Genomic DNA, 25,537 nt, shown 5'->3' with positions numbered 1-25,537 from the left:
CCACGTGCTTGTGTTGATGTGACAATTTCCTGGTGAAAACTTGACTGAGGCGGGCGAAATGGGCAAACGCGGGAGCAGGAGCCAGAGCCAGCTACTCAGTAACCTGACGAAAAAACAGAAGAAGCACCTGAGAGATTTCGGCGAGGAGCATCCCTTCTATGACAGGTCCGGAGGAGCTTGCTTGGGGCCAGCTCTGCTGTCGTCTGTTCCCGGTGTGAGCCGGCATTTTCCAGATTGGGTCCGCAGGTCCCAGGATTAGCTGTTCGGTCCTTTTCCCACACTTCCCCCTGCTCCCCCAGTGCTCGGCTGGGAAGGATTCTGGAGGCATCACTCTGGAAGACAGGGGTCTTCACGCGTCTTCTAGTTTTTGTTGAGTCCGAAACTAGACTGAACGACACACTCATTCTGTGTGGGCAGAGCTCTTCTAAGGTGTATGTTTAAATAATTGGTTGGGGCCTTTGACAGTACTTACATATCCAATTACCGTAAGAGAGCAGCTGTATCGGTGATTGTGGGTCCTCTGGAAATGCCCGGATAGGTTGTCTTAGGGCTTATCGACCACGTTGGGCTGCTTTATCTGTAGTTAGAAGTACATTCTAATTAAGAAACTTGCTTGGAAAAGGTGAACCTCGAGGCTTTTTTCTGCTAAGTTGTATCTTTTTGGTGAGAGCCAGTTACTATGTGACTCGTTTTTGACATGTCATGTCATTAAACTTCTCATTTGCCAGTTACAGGTTTGTCATAGTTTTGTAATTTTTGTCCAAATGAGTATGCAGTTTTTACAATTTTTTTTTAAGTGCAAATTGAATCCAGGGATATTTTTACCACGGGCACTTTTTCCACTGAGCTGCATCCCCAGGCCCTTTTAAATTTTTTGAGAAGGAGTTTTGCAAAGTTGCTCAAGGCCTCACTAAATTGCTGAGGCAGACCTTGAACTTATGATCCTCCTGTATAAGCCTCCTGAGTGGCTGGATTACAAGCATGAGCTACCACATTGGGTTATAATGTACTTTTGATGGTATTCTGTCCTTTTCATTTAAAATTATAAGACATTTTTGTAATTATTACAAACTAGTAGAGTTTAACATTCCCTGTTTCTTCTCAGGGTTTCTGGAAAGGAAGCCAAACCACAGATTTGTCAACTGGTAATGCTTTATACCTTCTTTATAATAGTTAGTTCTTTAAGATTGTATATATATATATATATATATAAATAAGGGTTTATTACATTTCTGTTCTCTTCAGTTAAGATGTAAGCTACTATTTTAGTAATATTGCTTAGTTTTTTTAATGTAAATGATCGTAAAAATTCTATTGTGATAATTTGTACAGAAGCCCGAATTTGAGACTGTCCCTTGATCATAGCCTATTAGACCCTGGTAAAGAAGTGTATCAGAGGGTGTTTTAATGCATCCTTTTTTGCTTAGCATAAAAGAAGTTACAAATAGAGTGCAAATGAACAATGTTCCTTTATTGCAACAAACTCAAAGATACTACATTCTTTGTTGTTTTGTAATTTTCCTGTTGGTCCTTTTAACATGTAGACTAATGTCTGGGACATAAATTCAGTCTCATTATAAACTGTAGTTCTGTGGGGGTTGTTTGTTTGCTTATTGTCTTACTGGGGATTGAACCCAGGGTCCTATTCATGCTAGGCAAGCTCTCTATCACTGACTGCATCCCTGGCCCTTTTAATTTTATATTTGACATAGAGTCTCCCCAGCCCAAGCTGGGGAGCCCAAGCTGTCTTCAAATGTATGATCTCCTGCCTCAGTCTCCTGAGGAACTGAGATTAAAGGTGTCTGCCACCATGCCTAAGTTCTGTTTTTTAAAAGTCAGTTTTCTAACCATGTGGAGCATTAGTGTTCAGAGAATAGAGGAGCTTATAAACTCCAAGTTAGTTTTCCTGTCTTAAGTAAATTTGGCACTGAGCTTGGTTGAATAGGTGAAATTGCATAGATGTAGCAAAGTTTGTTTTCATTTAAGGAAGTCTGAACCTGTTGGCTTGATAATAGTCTTAGGGTGACCATGAGAAAAATACAATTTTTGTTCTTAAAGTTCCCATTTTCCTTTTAGTCAGAGAGTTCAGATGGTTCAAATTCAGAAAGTGAGTCAGAAAGTGAACCAGAACAAGTTTCTGGGTACCACAAACTACTCGCTTCATTAAAGAATGTTTCTGAGGAAGAAGAGGAAGAAGAAGAGGAGGAAGAAGAGGAGGAAGACAGTGTGGTAGATGATGCAGAAATGAACAGTGAAAGTGCTGATGATGATGTCAGTGTGGAAGAAGAAACTGCAACAGCATCTAAGATGCAGGAGAGTAAGTGTTTTGGTGTTGACTCGTTATCTTTGCCAGATGGTGCAGATTGGGCACAGTTCCCTCCTGTATGGAGTAAGTTGGGCATGAGCAGAGATTTGATCTTGTGGGGTTTGACTATATATTGAGAATCTGATGGAAACCCAGGGCTCCCTTGCCAGAAAAATGCAGAAATATCATTTTGCTACTATTTCAGGGACTTTGTCATGCAATTGAATTCCCTGACACCAAGGAAGAGCATAATTTTTTTATTATGACCTCTCAGTTTTTTGAAGAGATTACTGTTCCTTCCTTAGGGAGGTCAAATTTGATGAAAGATAGACAAAAATGCACAAAATTTTTCAAGCATAAGATGTTGAAGAGGTACAGAGTGGTTGTACCGTTGTATACTGACAGGATAAATTAGGGAAGACTTAAGGGAAGAACTGGAATTGAAATCCCAAAGGGACTTCATCTCACTCAGGCTTTTTTTTTTTTTAATTCTGGGAGTTGAACCCAAGGATACTTTACCACTGAGCTACATCCACAGTCTTTTTTTTTTCTTTTTCTTTCTTTCTTTCTTTTTTTTCTTTTTTTTTTTTTTTTTTTTTTTTGAGACAGGATTTCACCAAGTTGTCCAGGCTAGCCTCAAATTTGCCATCCTCCTGCCTCAACCTCCTCTGTTTCTGGGATTGTAAGTGTGTACCACTGCCCGACATCACTCACACTTCTCAGTGAGTTTTTTCTTTAAAATCAATTTCATTAGGGGTGTGTTTTACATACAGAAAAATGTGCCCAATTTAAATGAGTTTTGATGAGTGAATAAATATCGCCACCACAAATCAAGATATGGAATATTTCCATTACCTCCAAAAAGTTCCATTTTGTCTTTTTGTCATCAGTTTCCCACCTTTGACATCAGGCAGCCAATGGCCCGATTTCTGTCACTATAGATTATTTTTATCTGTTTTAGAAATTTGTATAAATTGGATCTCGCACTCTGAACCCTTTCCTGTCCGTCTTTTGCTGCTCACGTTACTGTGATGCATTCATGTTCACATCTTACTTGTTCATTCCTTTTTGGTGCTGGAGCAGTATTTCATTCTTGAATATATCCAGATGACTTCACATCTTACTATCTTAATGCCGACTTTTTCCTGTACTTTAAGGTGTCACATATCATTGTTAATATTTTAACTAATCAACTTTACTGGGATAAAAATTTATTACCTGAGATTTAGAGTTTATGGAGTTTTAGTTTGGATTTTTTGTTTGTTAGTTTTTATGAATTTTTTTTTTCTTTTTAATGAAACATAAAACATATCTACTGTGAAATTTTAAGAGGGTAGATTATGGCTACCGTCTATCTTTACCACCCAGAAATAAGCACCTTTAATATTGTATCTAGAACTTTTCAGACCATGTTTTTTGTTGTTTGTTTGGGCTTTTTTGGTATTGGGGATTGAACTCAGGGGCACTCAACCACTGAGCCATATCCCCAGCCCTATTTTGTATTTTTTTTTTTTTTTTTTTTTAGAGACAGGGTCTCACCATTGCTGAGGCTGGCTTTGAACTCGCAATCCTCCTGTCTCAGCCTCCTGAGCTGCTGGGATTACAGGCATGTGCCACCACGCCCGGCAAGACAGTGTTTTTATTGATATGTGTACGAGTTCAAGTATGTACTTATATCTGTATGTATATGTACAGTGGTCTCATACATATTTATAACTTATTTTTTTCTTTGATAATTTGCTATAGGCTTTTTCCTATGTCTGTAATGTAACTGGATTCACTTTAACTTATAACTATCGTGCTCAGTTGTAAGTGATATGTGGTAATTTATTTAACATTTCATTTATAGACATGTCATTTTTTTCCTAGTTTTTTCTTAACCATAATTAGTGCTGCTTTGAAAATTCTTGCATGTACTTCTTGGTGTACCATTTCAGAGTAATTTCCTAGAACTGGAAATCAGAGTTCTCAGAGAAACAGAACTAATCAGATGTGTTTATATAGAAAGAGATATATTTTAAGGAGTTTGGCTCATGTGGTCATGAGGCAAATGCAGAATATCTGATGGAGGATGCTGACAGGCTTGAGACTCAGGAGGGAGAGAGTTGCAGTTCAGCTCCAAAGGCAATCAGGAGATTCAGGAAGAGCCTTTGTTGGAGTTAAAATTCAAAGGCAGTTTACTGGAAAAAGTTTCCCTCTTGATTATAGGATATTGACCCTTTCTTTTGGTCTATTCAGGCCTTCCTTCAACAATTTGGATAAGGCCAGGTCATCCAGAGTGTACCAATTTAAGTAAATTTCATCTAAAACACCTTTACGGAAATATCCCAAGTAATGTTTAATCAGATATCTAAGCATTGAGGCCTAGCTAAGTTGACCAAATTAAACATTATACTAGGTCAACAATCAGCCTTACTTTTGAAATCTGTCTTCCACCTAAAAGTACAGAATAGCAGTGAACATCAATGTTGATATAAGCTAAAGAATTTGTATTTTTCAACAAAAATATTATTATATTTATGAGTAAATAATATAATAAAATATTTTTCAAAATTACAGATGTAACCTTATCTGCTGACCCTGAGGGACAAGATGGGGAAGAACCACCTGGCACATCAGACAAATCCCCCGAGGAGTTCACAGATGCCAAACATGAGTCACTGTTCAGCCTGGAAACCAATTTTCTGGAAGAGGAAAGTGGAGACAACTGTTCCCCGAAAGTATCACAAGGTCAGAGCGCAACATGTATTGTCTGAATTCACCAGGTGCTTGGTGGGGTTAGACACTAATACATGCTTTGTCTCCTTATACTGGAACTAGCAATAATAAAAACATATAATTTAGTGATTAAATCTAGAGCTGGGAAAAATTACTTCTCAGGATATTTTGTGTTTTTCAGTAGTTGGTGTTAGGGCATAGAGATGTTTAGGAGCATGAACAGCTTAAGAATGGTAGTAGGGAAGGCCAATTCCCCAGGCCTCACATTTCTGGATTTAGAATTAGAGAAATACTACTGATTTTCTTCCCAAGAAGGAAAAAAAAGAAAAAATAAAATGAGAAAGTACTTCCCATTTTTATTTCTATACCTTACTTATTCTTCCTAGTAGCACTAAATTTTCAGATTTGTGAGACCCAGAAGTGGTCAATCTGGATGGTCCTTTTTACCAAGGAGGACCTCTAAAGCTTAAAATCTTTTTTGTCTCACTCATCTTCCTCAGTTTCTTAATTATTTCTGTGACCAATCAAATTCAGTTGGACAGGATGTTCTGTGGCAGGCTTAGGCAGGTCTCTCTCAACAGTTCTTTTTTCAGTCTGTGCCTGGGTGACCAAGTTACGTTGGTGTCATTCTGTGTTCTGACTGCCTTTCCTACTCCCAGTGCCCTTCCTCAGTCTAGCTTTACCATTAACTGAAATTTTACCCCTCATTTGCTCATTTATTTGTGTTTGCCATTATGCAAGAGAAGGAAAAATAACAGGTAGAATTTATAGAATTTTAGCACAAACTCCAAACATTCTAAACCAACAAAATTTAGAAACCCGGGAGGAAACATTAGGAAACCTAACTGTCCTAAAGTTTTTCTGGATACTTTTATTAGCACATAGAATTCTTACGTAGTATTATTCACTATTATCTTAGGCATTTAATACAAGTTGTATTTTCTTTGAAGTTTTCTCATTTGGATCCTTAAATGAGTCATTTAACTTTTAATGTTCCTTTTTGGGGGGGTTGGGAGTGTTTAGGAATTGAACCCAGGGGTGCTTAACCACTAAACCACATACCCAGACCTTTTTATTTTTTGAGACAGTGTCTTACTAAGTTTCTCATGGCCTCACTATGTTTCTGAAGCTGGCTTCAAACTTGTTTCAGCCTCCCAGGTGCCAGGATTACAGGCACATGCCACTACACCTGGCTAAATGTTTCCTTTCTTTCTTTCTTTCTTTCTTTTTTTTTTTTAAAGAGAGAGAGAGAGAGAATTTTTTTAATATTTATTTTTTAGTTTTTGGTGGACACAACATCTTTATTTTATTTTTATGTGGTGCTGAGGATCGAACCCAGTGCCCCGCGCATGCCAGGTGAGCACGTTACCACTTGAGCCACATCCCCAGCCCTGAATGTTTCATTTCTTAATGAGCAGACTGGGAGAGAAGGTTGTGTAGTCAGCACTTCAAAGCACTAAAGATTATTCAAAATGTAGTACTATCATTTGGATCATTTGCTCATTTTAGTTGAATTATGTAGAGCTTTTATTTGTATTTCAATATAAGATCAATCTGACATGGAACCTTCCTTCAGGGATCTTGTTCTCTACTAAATGCACATAACATGTATTGGGAGAGGTGAGGTGTACGGTAGGGGACTTGAGTGGAGAGAGGGATGACTGTCAGTAGTGAACCTAGGACAGCCACTTAGTGGAGCCAATACTTTGTGAGCCCTTGGGAAATATTTATTTTGAGTCAAGGTAATATTGTATTGCTACTTTTTAAAAAATTTTTTAAGTTGTTGATGGATCTTTATTTTATTTATTTGTATATGGTGCTGAGACTTGAACCCAGTGCCTCATGCATGCTAGGCAAGCACTCTACCACTGAGCCACAACCCCAGCCCGGCATTGATACTTTTTGAATATAAAAAATATAAGATGAAGGAGAGGCTAGAATTCTTAGTTAAAGAAAGGAAAAACACAGAGACAAAAGAATTTTAGGGCCAAATAGAAATTACTGAAGAAGCAGGTTGGAGGTATAGACTATAATGCTCTAAATTTTGGGCCAGAAAGTTTCTTCAAAGGTTTTTGAGATGGAAATAATATGATTAAAGAACCTCTTTAGGAGATAAACCTCTCAGGAACTCTTAGGATCTGGATGGGGATAGGGGATGGGGAAAGCAGCTGGAAAAAGGGATGAATGGGCATCATGAAAATCAGCATATCATTCATAAGGGAAGCCCAGAAAACCCCTGCCATTTTTGCTAAATGTATCAATATTCTTTATTCTGAATTAGATCCATTTGTACAACATGTGAACAAAGAACTGAAAGAAAAAGAAATTCAGGTTGTTGCCACAAATCCCAAAACTACCCATCAGCTAAAAGTAAGTGTTGTTTGGTAATCCCAGTCATGAATGAAGAAAGCTCTAAATAAAACAGAGGTCTTTGATTTAGAGGGTTCCTAGAATATATGGTATATACCAAATAGTACATGGTTTATTAGGGAAGTAGGACATTGGAAGGCTGGAACAGCCTAGGGGGACACAGTTATAGCTAGAAGAAGCACTGGGAAGTGGGAGTGGGAATAATACAATGATATGAAAGAGATGTCTTGGAGACAGGTGCTCCAGGATTTAGACCAGAATCTGCAAGGAGGGTTGTCACATATCCTATGACAACTTAATCTTCCTCTTTCCACTTTACTGATCTCAGGTTAGAGGGAGAGAGTGATGCCACCCAAAAATAAAGTAATTTCGTTTACTGAGTAATAATAGTAGATATAAGCTGAATGCCCCTTATCTGAAATGTTTGGGACAAGGTGTATTTCAAATTTTGGACTTTTTCAGATTTGGAAATATTTGCATAGACATTACCAATTGATATCTCTAATGAGAAAATCTGAAGTCCAAAATATTCCAAAATTTGAAACTTTTTTTTTTTGAACTTTTAAAAAAAATTGTTCTAATTAGCTATACATGACAGTGGAATGCATTTTGATATATTATACACAAATGGAGCATAACTTGTCATTCCTCTGGTTGTACATGGTGCAGAGTCACTCCAGTAATGTGTTCATACATATATATAGGGTAATAATATCTGTCTCATTCTGCTATCTTTCCCATCCCCACAGCCCCACCCCTCCCCTCACTCCCCTCTACACAAACCAAAGTTCTTTTATTCTTCCCTACCCCACCTCCCACCCCCAACCATGGATCAGCATCCACTTGTCAGAGAAAACATTCTGCTTTTGATTTGGGGGGATTGGCTTATTTCATTTAGCATGATATTCTTTAGTTCCATTCATTTACCTGAAAATGCCATAATTCCTTTCTTATTTAAGGCTGAGTAATATTTCTTTGTGTATATGTACCACATTTTCTTTATCCATTCATCTGTTGAAGGGCCTCTAGGTTGGTTCCATAGTTTAGCTATTGCGAATTGGGCTGCTATAAACATTGATATGTATAAACAACATACTGCTGTGTCACTGCAGTATGCTGATTTTAAATCCTTTGGGTATAAACCAAAGAGTGGAATAGCTGGGTCAAATGGTGGTTCCATTCCAACTTTTCTGAGGTATCTCCATACTGCTTTCTATAGTGGTTGCACCAATTTGCAGTCCCACCAGCAATGTATGAGTGTACCTTTTCCCCCACATTCTCGCCAACACTTATTCCTTGTACTCTTGATAATTGCCATTCTGACTGGAGTGAGATAAAATCTTAGAATAGTTTTGATTTGCATTTCTCTAATTTGCTAGAGATGATGAACATTTTCTCACGTTTGTTGATTGATTATATTTCTTCTGTGAAGTATCTGTTCTGTTCCTTAGCCCATTTATTGATTGGGTTATTTGTTTTTTTGGTGTTAAGTTTTTTGAGTTCTTTATATCTTGGAAATTGGTACTGTATCTGAGATGCATGTGGTAAGGATTTTTTTCCCATTCTCTAGGCTCTCTCATCACATTATTGATTATTTCCTTTGCTGAGAAGCTTTTTAGTTCGAATCCATCCCATTTACTGATTTTTGATTTTACTTCTTACCCTTTAGGAGACTTGTTAAGGAAGTCAGGTCCTAGGCCAACATGATGAAGATTTGGACCTACTTTTACTTCTATTAGGCACAGGGTCTCTGTTCTAGGTCTAAGTCTTTGATCCATTTTGAGTTGATTTTTGTGCAGAGTGAGAGATCAAAATTTGAAACTTTTTAAAGATTTGAATTTTGTAGCATTTCAGATTTTTGGAGTAGGGATGCTCATCTTATTCCCCTATTTTTCCCTTGTTTGAGATATCTGGGATAGTTCACAAGTAAATTGTTCACATATTGGGCAGAGTTTATTTTGTTTTTACCACTGATATTGTTCATGAGAGTTGTTTATCCTTTTTTTAATACAAGTTTTTATTGAGGTTTTAATTAAAGCTACACATGCAGGTATAAGAAGTCATGCAGAGACCTATTGTGCCCTTTACTCAACTTCCTCCAATGTTATCTATCAGAACTACAGTATCACAACAAGGAAATTGGCATTGATGCCATCTATGTATCTTATTCAGATTTCTCCAGTTGTACTCCTGTTCAGCTCTGTACGTTTAGATCTATACAGTTTTGTCATTGTGGGATCCTGTAGCTACTATCACAGTCAAAGTGCAGAACATTCATAGCATTGTAGGTGGGTTCCTGTTGTGCTCTTATAACCACATCTACCTCCCTTTGCACTCTGGATTCCTGTCCACTGGTAATCACTAATCCGATCTCCATTTCTGTAATTTTGTTATTTCAAAAATGTTTAATGGAATCATGCTGTAGTAATCTATTTTTAGACCACCAAGTTTGCTTCATGTCCCACAAAATTATATTCCTTAGGATTCTAACAGGTATATCTCAAATAAAAGACAAAGAAAAAGGAGAAAAAAATAAAGAAAACATCATTTTGTTTTCAAATAAATTTGGAAGACTCTGGCTTAAACAACTTAAGAGTTCTTGTTTTAAGACTTTCCATAACCTTTAGGATCTAATGTACATTGTGAATCTTGAAGGGAATTAGATTTTGTGATATTTACCAAAGTTATTTGACCACAGAGCCCCTTTTTTGACTCTTCCCCAAATGTGTTCCACAGAACAGTATGGGAAACCCTGGTAGAGTGAAGAGCTCAGAGTTGAAGTCAGAAGCCTTGAGCACTAGCCCTCTGTTTCATTCCCTGTTGTGTAAACTTTGTATGGATTTTACTATCTGTGTGTGAGCCTCAACATTTCTTACACTGCAATATGAGTATTATTGCATCTCCTCCATGGGGGGGTTGTGTGAGGATTGAATGAGATGATCTATAAATACTGAAAGTTCTTGGTATATTATAAAGTACTTACTAAATGCCAAGTGTTATTATTGATTTCTGACTTAGCTCTTGATCTGTCTTTCCCCTAGTGGCCCATCCTGGGCCAGATTGTCTTTTCATCCAAGTTTCAGAAATTGGAAACATTTAAGCCTCCAAAGGATATTGACTTAAAGTCACTTCATCTCCAGAAGCCTTTGGAATCCACTTGGACCAAAACCAACAGCCAGTTCTTATCTGGACCTCCAAAATCAAATAGTTCCTTCACTCCCCTCCAGAAAGAGCTCTTCTTAATTATGAATTCCTACCGGGACCTATTCTACCCAGAAAGGACTGCCCTGAAGAATGGGGAAGAAATCCGTCATGTATACTGCCTGCATGTGATAAATCATGTCCTTAAAGCCAATGCCCAGGTGCTTGGCAACAATAGCAGACGCAGAAGTCAGAAACTTGGGGTGGGTGATGATGATGACTTCAGGGACCAAGGGCTAACAAGGCCCAAGGTGAGTGACAACAGGAAATTTTGCTCTTAAAGAGGAAGCTTCAAGGTACTGTCATATAGGTGTCTGGCATTTAGCTTGTACTTGAATGTTTTAATAATTGACTGGAATAATGAATGTACCCCAAAATGAGCATATTAAGTGGGCCAGATAATATCAGAGCAGTGCTATGGACAGCACAGTGGACTATTTCTGACAGTGAAAACTATCAAAAGGGTATACTTCAGGATACACTTCTGAAAGACAAACCCAGAGCATACACAAAGAACGCTACATTATAAATCTCTTCCTTATGGTTTTTAGAGTTGGATGGAACCTTAATGAACCTTTTACCCAATCCCTGTATAACATAGCTAGGGTCAGAGACCCATATTTATAGAGGAACTTGTTAAAGAGAACCAGGGAAAGAGTAGCAGAGATGGGATTGGAATTGAGGATTCTTTTCACTAAGCAGCATGAAAATGTAATATTTATAGAGGAACTTGTTAAAGAGAACCAGAGAAAGAGTAGCAGAGATGGGATTGGAATTGAGGATTCTTTTTACTAAGCAGCATGAATATGTAAATCATTGAAAACAAAAATCCGCTTTCACTGCTCTAAAGTTAGTGCTACTTAAAGTTATGACTACATTTATTTGTGCTGGTAAGTCTTAAGTTCCATTGGATATGAGACTTTAATAGGAAAGGCACTTCTTAATTCTGTCTACACTTTTCATGTTATGGAGCTAAGGCTTTGTCCCCCTCAACCCTTTAGCCTGTGTCTCTCCATATTGAAAAAGGCTTATCTTTTTAGATTTTGCATTGAGCTTAATTGGGTTCTAGGATATTGATACTGATGTGGCTCCTAGAGATTTTTTAGTCAAACTCCCTTGTTTGCTAGCTGGGGAAACCAAATCTGAGCCACTTCCATAGTGTCCCAGCTGGATGATAACTCAGCCCTCTTAATCTTGGTTCATCATTTGTGTACTGAATCACTGCACTCTTTTGACTTACCTGGATGCTGTTCTAGGAAGCTGCCTCAGAGTCTTAAACCTCAGGATTATAAAGTTATCCGTTTGAATTTAGCATTGCATAAAAGAATAAGAAATGGATTACCCATAAAACATATTTATAATTTGGTGAATTGCCTGATTTGACTGGGTTTGCATTCATTAATTATTATATCATTTACAAAAGGATAATTAGAAAGTAACCATTTAATAAATGTCTTCTTTGTTCTCAACAGTAACTTTAAGCATTTTTTTCAAAAAGTTTAGAAACCAACTCCTATTTTTCCCATTGAATTATAGTCTTATTTCAGAAATGCTTTATCAAGAAAAATATACTAGGGAATGTACTAGAAAAGTAATAATATGTTAATCCTTTTCCTTATCTTCTTTATTTCTTCTCTACATATTACATGTATTTATTCAGCATTTACTTATTGAATGGGTCTCCTGGATAAAAATACTATACTAAGTTCTGGGACAAAGAAAAATGTGTAACACTACTCCTTCTCAAAGTCATTGTGTATTTATGTTTTTGAGTTTTGGCTAGTGAATACATCTATTATAGGCATTGTCTTTTTATGCTAAAAGTATTTCTCAAATTCTGTTTGAGTTATGTGTTCCATGAACCCATTGGACTAATGTCCTGTGCTATAGCTACAAAAGAGGTTCAGCTTCTAGTACCAAACCACGCCCTGTGCAAAGTGGGTGATGTAGATATAGTCAGGGGCCACTGCTGTGTGCAGGCTTTTGAACTTCTCTTCCTTAGCGAGTTCACCTGAGCTATTATTCCTTTCTTTTGTCCCCACCACTGCTGTCATTGCCCTCCCCACACACAGGTACTGATACTGGTGCCATTCCGGGAAGCTGCTTTGCGGGTAGTGCAGCTTTTCATCAGCCTCCTCGAGGGTGACAGCAAGAAGAAAATTATTGTGAGCAACAAAAAGAGGTTTCAGGGAGAATATGGATCAGATCCTGAGGAGAGACCCCCCAACCTGAAGAGGCCTGAGGATTATGAAGCTGTGTTTATGGGCAACATCGATGACCACTTCAGGATTGGTAATTTCTCCTTGTCAAGCTTAGGATACCATGGGACCTAAGCTATAGCTAGAGGCTAGAAAGTTGGAAATTAGTGCTCTCCCAATGGGTTACTGACTCTGCTTTTAATAGAACCAGTGTGCATTAAATATCTTGTTTGCCAGGGCAGGGTGTTGCCTTGGCTAATGTGGTAAATGGAGTCTCTGAAGCCACGTGCACATTTATAGCAAATGACTCAGTCTACCTGTAGCTGGTAGCACATAGTCAGGGGCTACAAAGGATTCTTAGGGAAGTTGAAAGTGATAGGGGAGCCTCTGTGCAGAAGGATGAATTTCCATCCTGTCTACTGTGTACAGTATATATCACCCATCCCTAATAATCTCCTCATGTAATTTAACTCCCACCCAGGTTTTCACTTTTTTTTTTAAACAAGAGATTGAACCTCAGAGCGCTTTACCATTGAGCCACATCCCCAGCTCTTTTTTATTTTGAGACAGGAACTTGTGAAGCTGCTTAGAGCTTTGCTATATTGCTGAGGCTGACCTCGAACTTATGATCCTCCTGCCTCAGTCTCCTGAGCCACTGGGATTATAGGCACACACCCAGCATTTTGCTTGTTTTTCATCCAGCTTTCATTTACTTGGTTGATTGTACCTTGATAAAGTTCCTGTAAAAATACGCATTAGTCACGTGTATTCACAAACATTTACTGAGTATCTATAGCATGCCAGGTACCAGTAAGAACCTGGGGATATAGAAATAAAAGTTATGGTTCCTTCTGCCAAGGAAGTCCTGCCTAAAGGGAAAACAAACAATATAGGATGAGAAGTATGCAGTGGGTATTCTGGGACCATTTAAAGCCAACCCTTTCCCTAGATATGGATGGGTGGTTATGTAAGCCATCCTAGCATTGCTGCTATTTTTTGTTAGGTTGAAAACTGAGTGAAATTTAGCCTATTGCAGGGGTAGCAGAGGGGTATAGCAATTGGAATGGAGGAAAATGTTTCAGATAGGAAACTGTCTGTGCAGAGGTATTTGGGTGCCAAAGCCTGAAACAGCCTAGGATTCACACAGGCTTTAGTATATATGCATTGTAAAGTGCAAGGGGATAAGTCATTCTCTCATTTGAAATGTACAGATGTCTAGCAGGCAGTTGGCATGTTGATCTGAAAGGAGGAAATGTGGGCTAGAAATGTGGTTTATGTGAAGGTACTATTAGAATCATGGTTATTGAATATATTTATCAAAAGCTTTATTAGAGTGTGGGTAGAATTGACAGGTGAATCCAGCCAAGGGTCTGTGGAAGAAGAAGCATTTGGATATGGAAAAATGGACAAGGATCAGGGTAGTGATAATCAGAATTAAGTGTTGAAGTTATGAAAACTACTAGAAAGGAAAGTACTATTTCAGGGAGGATATGTTTAGTATGCACATAATTATTCTTGACCAGAAACTCTAAAGAGTGGTCTTTGAACTGGAAACTGAGCACTGTTGGGGACTTAAGCAGGAGTCATTTCCGTGGAGTCCTGAGAATCAGAGGCCAGATGCCAGTGGATTGAGAAGTAAATGGGAGGCTCGAAAGAAGAGAAGACTGTCTGGAGAAGTTTGACGGTGGGGGAAAGAAAATGAAAGTGGGAGCTTTCTGAAAGGATTGTAGACACCGGAGGGGTTATCATCATCTTTATTTGTTAACAATTAAAGCATTTTGAATCACTCATGGTGGTGCATGCCTATAATCATGAGGCTGAGGCAGGAGGAATATAAGTTTCAGACCAGCTTGGGCAACTTAGCAAGACCCTGTTTCAAAAGTGAAAAATAAAAAAGTCTGGGAACATAGCTCAGAGGTAGAACACCCCCAAGTTCAATCTCCAGTACTGCAAAAGAAAAAAGCACTTTGAACACAAGTATGTGATAAGAGGAACAGAGAAATGTGGCAAGTGTAAAAGAGGAGGATGCTTTAAAAGGGCAGAAGGTACTAGCTTGTAAGCGACTAACATGCCAATCTGTACTTGGTTTTGTGTAGGAGTGGCAATACTTCAGAGAAGCATCCGACTCTATGCCCCCTTTTACTCCTCAGACATCCTCATTGCCTCCCCTCTGGGCTTGAGGACTATTATTGGTGGAGAAGGAGAGAAGAAGAGAGATTTTGACTTTTTGTCTTCTATTGAGCTTCTCATCATTGATCAAGCTGACATTTACCTCATGCAGAACTGGGAGCATGTCTTGGTAATGTGGTCATTCACATATAGAGGGACAACATTCTTATTTAGAGACAAGAAGTTTGGTGGCTTAAGTCTTAAAAGGTGTAAGTCCAGATCAAAACTCTGTTTGAAGACAGGGAAATACTCCACATTTTCCAGTTTGAGAAAAATTCTTTTCTTCCTTCTACCCAGAGATGATTCAACAATTAAACTATCTGGAGGGTAAATATTCTTGTCAATATTTTCAAATCTACAGAAAAGATTTCTTCCTGTTAAAGGTCTCTTTCTGCCAGTGGATGGATGGATGTATGTGTGCATGCATAAATAAATAGATGAGAAGCCTCACTAGTAATGTCTCACCTAATAAGTCCTCATTCAGTTTATGCTCATTCTCTTTGGTCTTCAGTGGAGATGGGAAAACATTGCCTAAGATTTCTTATTGTGGGATCTTGTTTTATAGGAAGACTTTATCCCCCTACTCTGTTTATGCTATAATTTTTTGCTCCTCTTCACATACTCTGCAGTATTGTTGTTTTAGGGTTGAAAAACTGTTCTTTGGGATATCCTTATCATAGAACTGTAGGTTTGGTTATTTAAGGCAGATGGGACTTCACTTTTCCTATAACTCCAGAACATGCAGCTCACAAGAAGTGAGGGGGCCCATAGAATAGTAATCAGAGTGGCATTTTCAGAAGTTCCTTTTAAGGAATGTTCCTATTCTTAAAGGAATAGATACCATTTTGATCTTTTATGTTTAGAAGTTCAGGAGGTGGCCAGTTTCAATATTGGGGGTATTTGGCTGATGATGGGTAAGTCACTCATCCTCTATGCCAAAGTTTTCTTGCTGTAATTTGGAAGATAATAGTACATCCTCTATGAGATTAAGAGAGATGATATACTTGTAGACTGCTAAGCTCTGACCAACAAATAAGTGCTGAATAGACATTAATGGTAGCATTATTTTTGCTCAAAGCATTTGATGAACCATATGAACTTACTGCCCTTGGACTCTCATGGAGTCGACTTTTCTCGAGTGCGAATGTGGAGCCTTAATAATTGGTCCAAGTACTATCGCCAGACACTGCTGTTTGGAGCCCTGCAGGATGCCCAGATCAACTCAGTGTTCAATAAGTACTGTGTCAATTTACAAGGACAGGTAGGTTCTCTCCATTTTCTCTGGATCTTCATGAAGCACTATTTATTATTGGATCATACAACAGAAGATGATTTGGTCAACAGGGCATGCCTTACCTCCTAAAGGTTTTGTTAACTGCTGGCAGGTGGCCGTGAGGAATGTTCCACTGACGGGCTCCATTAGCCATGTGCTGGTACAGCTCCCACATGTCTTCCAGAGAATGGAAGCTGAAAACCTAGCTTCAGTGATTGATTCCAGGTAACCCATCCCTCCTTTTGGGCCCTTGGGGGCCACATAGACTTAACTTTGGCTTACAGAGTTAGAATTGGATTCAGTGTTGCTTTTGTGGATTACTGTCTACCAAATTTAATGAGACAATTAAACACAATCCTGCAAGTTATCCCATGTCAGCGATTTCATTGTCAAACCTTTAGAGCTAGAATTGTTTTTCTTTTGTGTAAAATTTTCCTCTTTTTCCTCATTGTATTTAATTACCAGAATGGTGCTTAGCATATGGGAGATGTTCAGTGATTATTTAATGAATGAATGAATGAATGAATGCTATGGTATGGTATATATTTCCTAGAATAATTCTCTGGAAAATAATGGCATTGCATATTTTTTTATGATAAATACTATTAATACTTTTTTAAATGTGCATATCAATGATTATATCTTCATATAATCTCTGAGAGGAGATAAATCATATTGCCCTCTGAAGAACTAATCTCTTAACATGAAATTGTGATTTGCCTGGAGTCACACAGTTAGTGGATACTATTGGATCAACTCTAGACAATTAACTTTGCCTTTTGCCTTTCCAAATCAGGTTTAACTTTTTTGTAAACAAGATTTTGCCTCAGTACCGTGACGCAGTCATGTCACACACACTCATCTATGTCCCGTCCTACTTTGACTTTGTGCGTCTTCGAAATTATTTCAAGAAGGAGGAACTGAACTTCACCCATATCTGCGAGTACACACAGAAATCTGGTGTCTCCAGAGCCAGACACTTCTTCCTTAAAGGAGAGAAACAATTTCTGCTCCTCACAGAACGCTTCCATTTCTACAAAAGGTAAAGTAGTGCCCAGTTTTCACCTCCTTTCTGAAGAAGAGATGCAGTGCAGATCATAGACTGCTTCCCAGCACATGGTAGGCTTTGCATTCTTACAGAGAAGCCAAAGGATTTGGGGGCTGGACAGACTCATCTTGGTAGGTTGGTTGTTTGCTTGGTTTCCTCCCCAAAATGGGCATTGTTGGAAAGGTTATAGGGACAAGAATGTAATCTGTATGTAAATCTGAAATGCATCTCTGGTTGCCCACTTCAGGAACTACTCAGGTAAATACAGGCAGGGCAGGGACCTGTCACTGCAGCACAGACAGAAGCATTGAGGGCTTTGTAGTCAAGAGAAATGTAAGCTGAGCACTGTCTCATGTTCATAAAGTTGTAGTGATCCTGAGGAGATGTGGATTTGGTAACTTCTTCACCTTCCAGAACGGTGGGCCCCTTGATATTGGAAGGAGGGGAAAAAAGAAAAGGATTTAGAGTTGAATTATTTAAGGGTTTCAGTATTTGTTTAGATTCCCCACCAGGTGACAGGTAAAATGTTGCTTGACCTTTTCATTGTTACTATTTTTAAAATTCTAATTAGAGGGCTAGTTAAGCCTTCTGGGACTCTTGAAGATAGTTCAATCTCTTTGTGGCCTCAGAGCTCAGGTATTATATTGTTTTGCTAAATCTCTCTGCTGACAATAGCAAAGACTTTTTAAAAATTTCTACTAACAGGGATGGAAACTGCATTGTCTTACTTGTTTCTTTCCGATTTTACAATAACAGCCAATGAATTTAAGTTCTGATCTAATGAATGATGCATTTTCTCAGAGAATCCCAGATGAGCCAGAAGTCTTCTAGGCTTTGGCTTTGGATCACATTAGATGTTGCACCTTTGGCATTGCATGACTTTTATTTTATACTGATGTTACAGTGGTGCTCCCAGCCATGTTCTGTTTTCCAGGAAGGTGAGGGAGGAATCCCAGTCACCTGCTTGGGTGCAGCAGGGCTGGCCTGACATGACCTCTTAAGGTAGTCTGCTAAGTGGAGAGTTGAAAATTAACTAAATTTCTTATCTGCCATTTTGGCAGATAAGACTGCTTGACCAAAGAGTGTTGATGAATGCCTGCTTGTTGGTACCATTATTTGCTTTGTTCTAATAAACTATGGTTTCCATTCATGCTGGAAGGTGTTTGGGGCCAGATATATTCACTAGGTGTTAGAAGCCCCTAGCTTTCTATTGCTTGAAAAAAGAAAGATAGCCCTTTAAATGAAGTGGGTGGATTGGAAATCTTCCTAGAATCATTGTCTATAGCAAGTGCTGGGCTAAGGACTGATCTCACATATCTTAGCTACTTTTCAAGGACAGGGAATGAAATCAGAGGAGCCCTTTGCAGACAGGACAGTTCCTTGTCTTACAGTTTATTTACTAGCCTTGTTGCCCCCAAAGTCACCATAAAGACAAATCTCAGTATGTGCCAGTTGTATTTTGCTGTGAACTGACTTAATGGGTGTTTCTTGTGCTGAAGATGAATGAAACACGGTAAGGTATTTCAGAGTTCAACGAAGTAATTATCTCAGGGTTTTCAACTATTGAATTTTTTGCTTGAGAGATCACCACACTGATGATGGGTGTTTTGTTCTACAGTGCCTTTGTGATTTGGTTTTGTATTTGACCTTAGAAAAAGTGTGTGTGTGTGCACGCACATGTGTGTGTTGCTAGTGATTGAACTCAAGCCCTCACAAATGCTAGCAAGTGCTCTACCACTGACCCCCCAGCCCTTGAGGTACATGTAAACTGTGTTATCCAACTCTGAATTTGTTTTATATTCTCTATGACAATTGACAGTGTTAGGAAAATGAGAATTCAATTTAATCCTGAAGATTTTTTTTCTATAAAGGTGCTGAAACCCCAGATTGGATGGGCATTTGGTCGTGATTGCCCTGCCAAGCATGGTTTACAGGTCTTTTCCTGTAACAGTGGGTTACCCCAGCTGGGAAGATTCTCAACCAAGGGAAGTTGGAAACTTTGAAGTTGTGATTTACAGAGTTTGGAAAGGCTACTGGAATACTTCCTGCCCCTATATGAGAATCCCAGGTTCTAGAAGTAATAGACTTGGTCTTTCTATGCCATACAAAGGGATCAGCCTTTCTTGTTAACTGTGGTTGCCTATTAACATTTGGCAGCTAAAGTAGACATCTGAAATGCCTTTGGTTTTAGGTCCTGACAGGTTAGGCTGTATTTGTAGAGGTCACTCTAGACTCAAAGCATTTATGAGGCAGGAGAAAGGTAGATGAAGGGGTCCAGGAAAAGGGATACTCAGGAAGTAAAGAATCAGCACTAACTGCCCCTCGGAAAAGGTCCCGTCACATTGGTCACATTGTCTATTTCCAGGAAATATTTATTCTCTATTGTGGGCAATTTGGGACTAAGAGGTTTTCTTGGATGTGTGGGATTTGCTTTCTTGGTTGTGTTTGTGTGTTTAATATAACACCTAGCGGTTTTCTTTTTCCTAATTACAAGGGTATTGCACAATTGTAAAAACTTGGAAAATCTAGGTTACAAAAGCAAAATGTGATCAACTACAATCTCACTTCCCTGGTAAACATACTGTTTTTTGGTTAAATTGTTCCTGTTTGGTTTGTTTGTTTATTTTTAATATACAAAATATGTGGGCACACAAATATTTACATTTTTTTAGTACCAAAATTGCAGACACACTGTATACATTGGGATTCATTTCCTTTATTTTGTGTTTTATGTGGTTATTTAAAAAATTTCAAATATTTTAATATTTGGGAATATATATTTGCAGATGTGGATGTATTTTTTAAGTTAATACACATAATTTTATCACATATCCTTCTTTCCCCCAACTCTTAGTTTGGAAAGATTTCATTTTGTAAGACTAACAGTAAGTGTCTCTAAACCCTTTCACTCAGAACTCACTGGCTGTTATCATTTTATCACACTTTCACATATTCTCTCTATTTATCTCTTACTTTTTCTTTCTGAAGCATTTAAAAGTAAGTTGTAAGCTGGGTACAGGGTGTAGGCTGAGGCAATAAATAGCAGGACACTGTCAAAAAAAAGAGGAAGAATGTTGCAGAAGGCTTCATGATACTTCTCCCCTAAAATAAGAAGATTCTTTCATCTGACTCCAATATCATTATCACACTACTTAATGTTACTACAGTATCATCTAATACATGATCTGTTATTTGAATCTTCCTACTTGTCTCCAAAATAATCTCTCTATTTTTTTTCTAATTTAGCAACCCTTTTTTAATTCTAATTTGTTATACATGAGAGCAGAATGCATTTCAATTCATAGTACACATGTAGAGCACAATTGTTCATTTCTCTGATTGTACACAATGTAGCATCACACAATTCGTGTCTTCATACATGTACTTAGGGTAATGATGTCCATCTCATTCCACCATTTTTCCTACCCCATGCCCCCCTCTTTCTCTTCCCTCCCCTTTGCCCTATCCTCCCCGCCACACACAATCCAGGATCCAGTTAAATATCATAATCATATATTCATTCAACTTGTTTTTTTGTCTACCCTAGTCTTAACTAGGGGCATTCTGGGTCCCCAGGAACATTTGGCAGTATCTGGAGATTTTTCAGTTGTTAGAACTGGAGGTTGAGCTGAGACCAGGGAAGCTGCCTAAACATCCTACAGTGCATAAGACAACCCGACAGCAAAGAATTTGTGGCTCAGAAGTCAGTAATGTTGAAGTTGAGAAATTGTCTTGCTATATTTATTTTTATAACACAATTTTTGGAGAGTCCAACCCAGTTTCCTGTAGAACATCCCATAATCTGAATTTATCTAATTGTTTCTTTTGTATTAGATCAGCGTTTCCCAAGGTTTGTTATATTACAATTCCCAGGTTACATCCCATTACTGATTAAATCACAGTGTCTGAGGATGGGTGCCAAACATAAATCTGAAGACAAAAATGCCAAGTGATTTCAGTGTGTATCAATTTGGGGACTGCTATTTTAGCTCAAACTTTTTTGGGGAAAGAATTCTACATAAGAGATATTGTGTACTTCATACCTCGACTTATAAAGAGGCACATGTTAGTGCCATTCCAACTGCATGTTGAAGATATTCCAAGAAAAAATTGCATCTGCACTGAACTTGTACAGACTTTTCCTTGGCATTGTTCCCTAAGCAATAGAGTGTAACAGCTTCTTACACAGCGTTTACATTGTATTAAGTATTATAAGTAATCTAGGGATTATTTAAAGTATACAGGAGGCATAGGTTATATGCAAATACTATGCCATTTTATATAAGAGACTTGAGCATGTGTGGATTTTGGTATCTGAGAGGGGGTCCTAAAACCAATCTCATCCAGATACCTCAGATACAAGAATCCAAGAACATGTATATGCATGTATTTTGATGGTATACTTACCTAGTTGTTTCCTTAGGATAGATTTTGAAAGGAAAATTTAGTACAAAGGTAGTACACAAGTAAAAATTTGGTGTTCATTACTATTTATTTGCAAGTTCTCATCTTTATATTTTCTGCCCCACCAAAAACTAAATTTACACACAAAAAAAATTTTATTCTATTGGCCTATTTCTGTAAAATCCCATAGGATTTCCAGTGGCTTTATAGTCAAAGTAAAACTTCATTTTTTAAATAAAGTCTTTTTTAGTTGTAGATGGACACAATATCTTTATTTATTTATTTTTAATGTGGTACTGAGGATCAAACCCAGTGCCTCACATGTGCAAGGCAGGTGCTCTATCACTGAGCCACAGCCACAGCCCCCAAACTTTATTGTTTTAATATCTTTTTCTTGCTCTTTCATGTTTTCTGTAATTTTCAATTAAATATGGAGCCTGAGGTAATAATACTTAAAAGTGTGGTGTACTCATCACTAGGCCATTAGCGTAGGTGTGTACTGCCAGTGTACTCTGGATTTGATGGTTACCATGGTGACTTTCTGTACACCTCTGTCTTCAGACTCCTCCAGCAGACAAAAGGCTTAGTTTGGGGTGTGGAGTGCTGCAGGGTTTCTATCAGTATCTTGATCTCTCAGGTGTCATCAAGCCCTGTACTCCTGTGCCAGAGGAAGACCTGTCTCTGCACTCTTGCCCTTCACCCAGGCTCCTACTGGCACTGCCTGCAAGGCATGAAGCAGCAGTTTACTGGTTCTCCTGGTTCTCCTCAGATTTAGCATGTCGTGTTCATTCCAGACTTCACAGGCAGTGCACCAGACCTCCACACTCTATTTTGTATCTCTAAAGTGGTGGGAAGAAGTATCTAGTTACTTTCTGCAGTATTGGGAAAAAAACAAAAACAAAAACCTTCTTTATGGAAAGGTGATGTTGAAAGGTGAACCATATAATAGATCGCAATTATAATTGGGAAGAAGAGAAGCTCCAGAGAGATTAGAATGAGCTGTGAGATAAAAAGAGTAGGAAAACTTAGGAATAAAATAAAATTCTCAAGGTAATATAACATCATCAAGTGTGAGACAGTCTTAACAGGAAAAATCAGAACTCTGTCAGTGTATAAACTCTTTTGTTATGGAGTCTCAGAGGGAACATTTGACCTTGACTCGAACCATACAGTGAGTCTCTAGGGTCTACACCCCCCACCACCACTGAGCAGCACTGTGCAGCAGGGAAAGAGGTGGAAATGTGTAAGCTGTTGAAACTAATTGCTTTCTCATGATGTCTAATGGGTCCTCAGGCAGGATCCTGTAAATGGATGAAGTTGGGACATCTGCCATGGAGCTAACATGTCTACAGGATAACAGAAATAGACTAATGGGAATGCATTTACAATTTGTACAGTGTATGTACTGGGTCTGACCTCATCTCCATTAAAGCAAATCACATTTTTCCTGATTATAATAAGGGTAATATTAAATTGTAAATGTTTAATTTTCTGTGACAGATTTTTTTTTTTTTTTTTTTTTTTGTGGGGCAGGTACCAGGGATTGAACCCAGTGGCACTTAATCACTGAGCCACATCCCAGCCCATTTTATTTTTTATTTTGGGACAGGGTCTCACTGAGTTACTCAGGACCTCACTAAGTTGCTGGGGCTGACTTTGAGCCTGTAATTCTCCTGCCTCAGCTTCCCTAGCTGTTCTGTGACAGATTTTTTAATCCTGGTCTACTTTCTTGATGAGGCTCTAACACAGGCTTCTCAGGACTTTTATTATCTTTCTCTTAAACCAAATAGAATAAGCTTTGCTCTGCTTTGTGCTGTTGTCTATCCCCTCTAACATCAAGCAACAAGAGTGAACTATGTGGGGCTGGGGATGTGGCTCAAGTGGTAGCGCGCTTGCCTGGCATGTGTGCGGCCCGGGTTCAATCCTCAGCACCACGTACAAACAAAGATGTTATGTCCGCCGAGAACTAAAAAAATAAATAAATATTGAAATTCTCTCTCTCACTCTCTCTTTTTAAAAAAAAAAAAAAAGTGAACTATGCCCATGTAAAGCTCTGAGTTAGCTTTTCTGTGAATTGTTTCTCCATAGACAGAGTTTCTGTCTTTTCCATTCTTATAGGTATACAATAAAAGGTATCAGGAACTTGATATTCTATGAACTGCCAACGTATCCTCACTTCTACAGTGAAATCTGTAATATGCTGAAAGCCACCAGCAGAGGAGAAGAAGCCACATGGACCTGTACTGTCCTCTATTCCAAATACGATGCCCAGAGGTTAGCTGCTGTGGTTGGTGTGGAGCGAGCAGCACAGATGCTACAATCCAAGAAGAATGTTCACCTCTTTATCACTGGAGAAAAATGAAAATTGGTTGGACAGAGCATGGTATTTGGCATGATGCACTGATGCCTTGCCAGTGGCACCCATTTCTGATTACTTCTGCAGGGGAGGAATTGATAAGAAGGAAGGAGCACAAAGCAGCATCAGCCTTGTCTGATACTTCTTTCTTTTCAGGCCATGTGTTCCTGAAAAGCTAAATGCCAACCGAATTTTGGTAAATTTTGGTAGCCTTTGGAGATCAAGAAGGATCTAGATAGACTGAAAAATTCACAAATTGAAACTTTCATTTGTGAATCTTTTTGTTATAAGCCATAAATTCTTTTATTATGATTTTTATCTCTAATTTATTATACTTGGTAGATTCAGATTTGCCTGTTTGACACTTTCTTAAAGGAAAGCATACATGTAAAGAAAGCATTGCTTGTGAAGATTTGTTGAGAAAGTGGAATACTTCTTGCTGTTGCATGTCATCTTAATTTTAGATGGCACAGATTTTGTAAAACATATTTTCCCCAGCCAAACTTTTTAAAAATGTTATAAATATTCTACTTTAATCCAACCTAGAAAAGTACATTCACTCACTGATCTTTTTGTAACTCATAATGGTAAATGTTTTAATTTAGTTTAAAATATACATTAAAAATCTCATTATATAAAGATAACAATTCCTACTCTGTCTTAAGAAATTATTTTGTTGGAACTCAAGGTTGAAATATCCATCTTTGACACTAGCATCTTTTGACATTTTTTGAGTTGTATCACGTAAAAAGAAAAAGGAAATTGTACTTTAAAAAAAAATTGTGGGGGGGGGTTGTTTTGGGTTTGTTGTTGTTTGTTTTATGGAACTGGAGATTGAACACAGGGGTGCTCTACAACTGAGCTCTAACCCCAGCCCTTTTTGAGACAGAGTCTCACAAAATTGCCCATGCTGGCCTTGAATTTGTGATCCTCCTGCCTTAGCCTCCTGAGTAGCTGGTATTACAGGTGCACACCACCACACCCAACTCAACATTTCTGTTTTGAAAAATTCTCAAACCCAGGGTCTATATGTGCTAGGCAAGACCTCTACCCCAGCCCTTTTTGTTTTTATTTATTTATTTTTTTTATCTTGAGACAGGGTATCTCTGAGTTTCCCAGGATGACCTGGAACTTGAGATTCTCCTCCATCAGCCTCCTGAATAGTGCAGATTATGAGCAAGAAGTCTTTCCAGGTTTTTCTATTCTATTCTAATTCAGAGCAAAATTATTTGAAAGCTAAGCTTTTGAGTGCTAAGTGTGCTTATTATGGTGGTGTTACTCACCTGGCCTGGTCCCTGGTCATCCTAGAAGCCTGACCTTGGGGATATTTGCAGTATGTAAACAGGTATACACACACAATGTGCATACACTAACATCTGAATTTACTTCTCTGTCTATATATTGGAAATCATGAATTCAAACTAGTGCCTTCAGTTCTAATCTGACACCACAGGGTTCCTTCTAATTTTCTCCCTTTCCATATTAAACTCCCTTC

General features: G+C 38.3%; 1 protein-coding gene across 4 annotated transcripts; it reads left to right on the top strand.

Annotated features, from left to right (window-relative positions):
- Window positions 1-24,624, top strand: Utp25 (UTP25 small subunit processome component). 4 transcript variants are annotated; one of them, XM_076873020.1, is made up of 12 exons: window positions 1-165; window positions 1,106-1,145; window positions 2,077-2,317; window positions 4,865-5,035; window positions 7,305-7,393; window positions 10,435-10,845; window positions 12,667-12,886; window positions 14,943-15,091; window positions 16,040-16,222; window positions 16,347-16,459; window positions 17,031-17,276; window positions 23,805-24,624. In XM_076873020.1, exons 1-12 carry the CDS (start codon window positions 59-61, stop codon window positions 24,046-24,048), a joined length of 2,214 nt encoding a protein of 737 aa, XP_076729135.1. In that variant the 5' UTR covers window positions 1-58; the 3' UTR covers window positions 24,049-24,624. The 4 variants fall into 4 exon arrangements, with proteins under 4 accessions (XP_076729135.1, XP_076729134.1, XP_076729136.1 ...); XM_076873019.1 differs by having other exon boundaries at window positions 14,889-15,091; XM_076873021.1 differs by lacking the exon at window positions 1-165 and adding an exon at window positions 199-214 and having other exon boundaries at window positions 14,889-15,091.
- Window positions 24,625-25,537: the final 913 nt, after the last annotated feature.

This window comes from Callospermophilus lateralis, chromosome 13, assembly GCF_048772815.1.
Source record: "Callospermophilus lateralis isolate mCalLat2 chromosome 13, mCalLat2.hap1, whole genome shotgun sequence".
NCBI lineage: Eukaryota > Metazoa > Chordata > Mammalia > Rodentia > Sciuridae > Callospermophilus > Callospermophilus lateralis.
Note: the sequence above shows the minus strand (reverse complement) of the source record. Positions and strands in the feature narration are given on the sequence as shown.

What these genes read in the sequence shown, in the direction of transcription:
- Utp25 (XM_076873019.1), top strand. Translation starts at nt 59, where the DNA reads ATGGGCAAACGCGGGAGCAGGAGCCAGAGCCAGCTACTCAGTAACCTG. An exon ending in AACCACAGATTTGTCAACTG is followed by an intron (nt 1,146 to 2,076) that starts GTAATGCTTTAT and finishes TTTTCCTTTTAG; the next exon opens with TCAGAGAGTTCAGATGGTTC. An exon ending in CGATGACCACTTCAGGATTG is followed by an intron (nt 12,887 to 14,888) that starts GTAATTTCTCCT and finishes GGTTTTGTGTAG; the next exon opens with GAGTGGCAATACTTCAGAGA.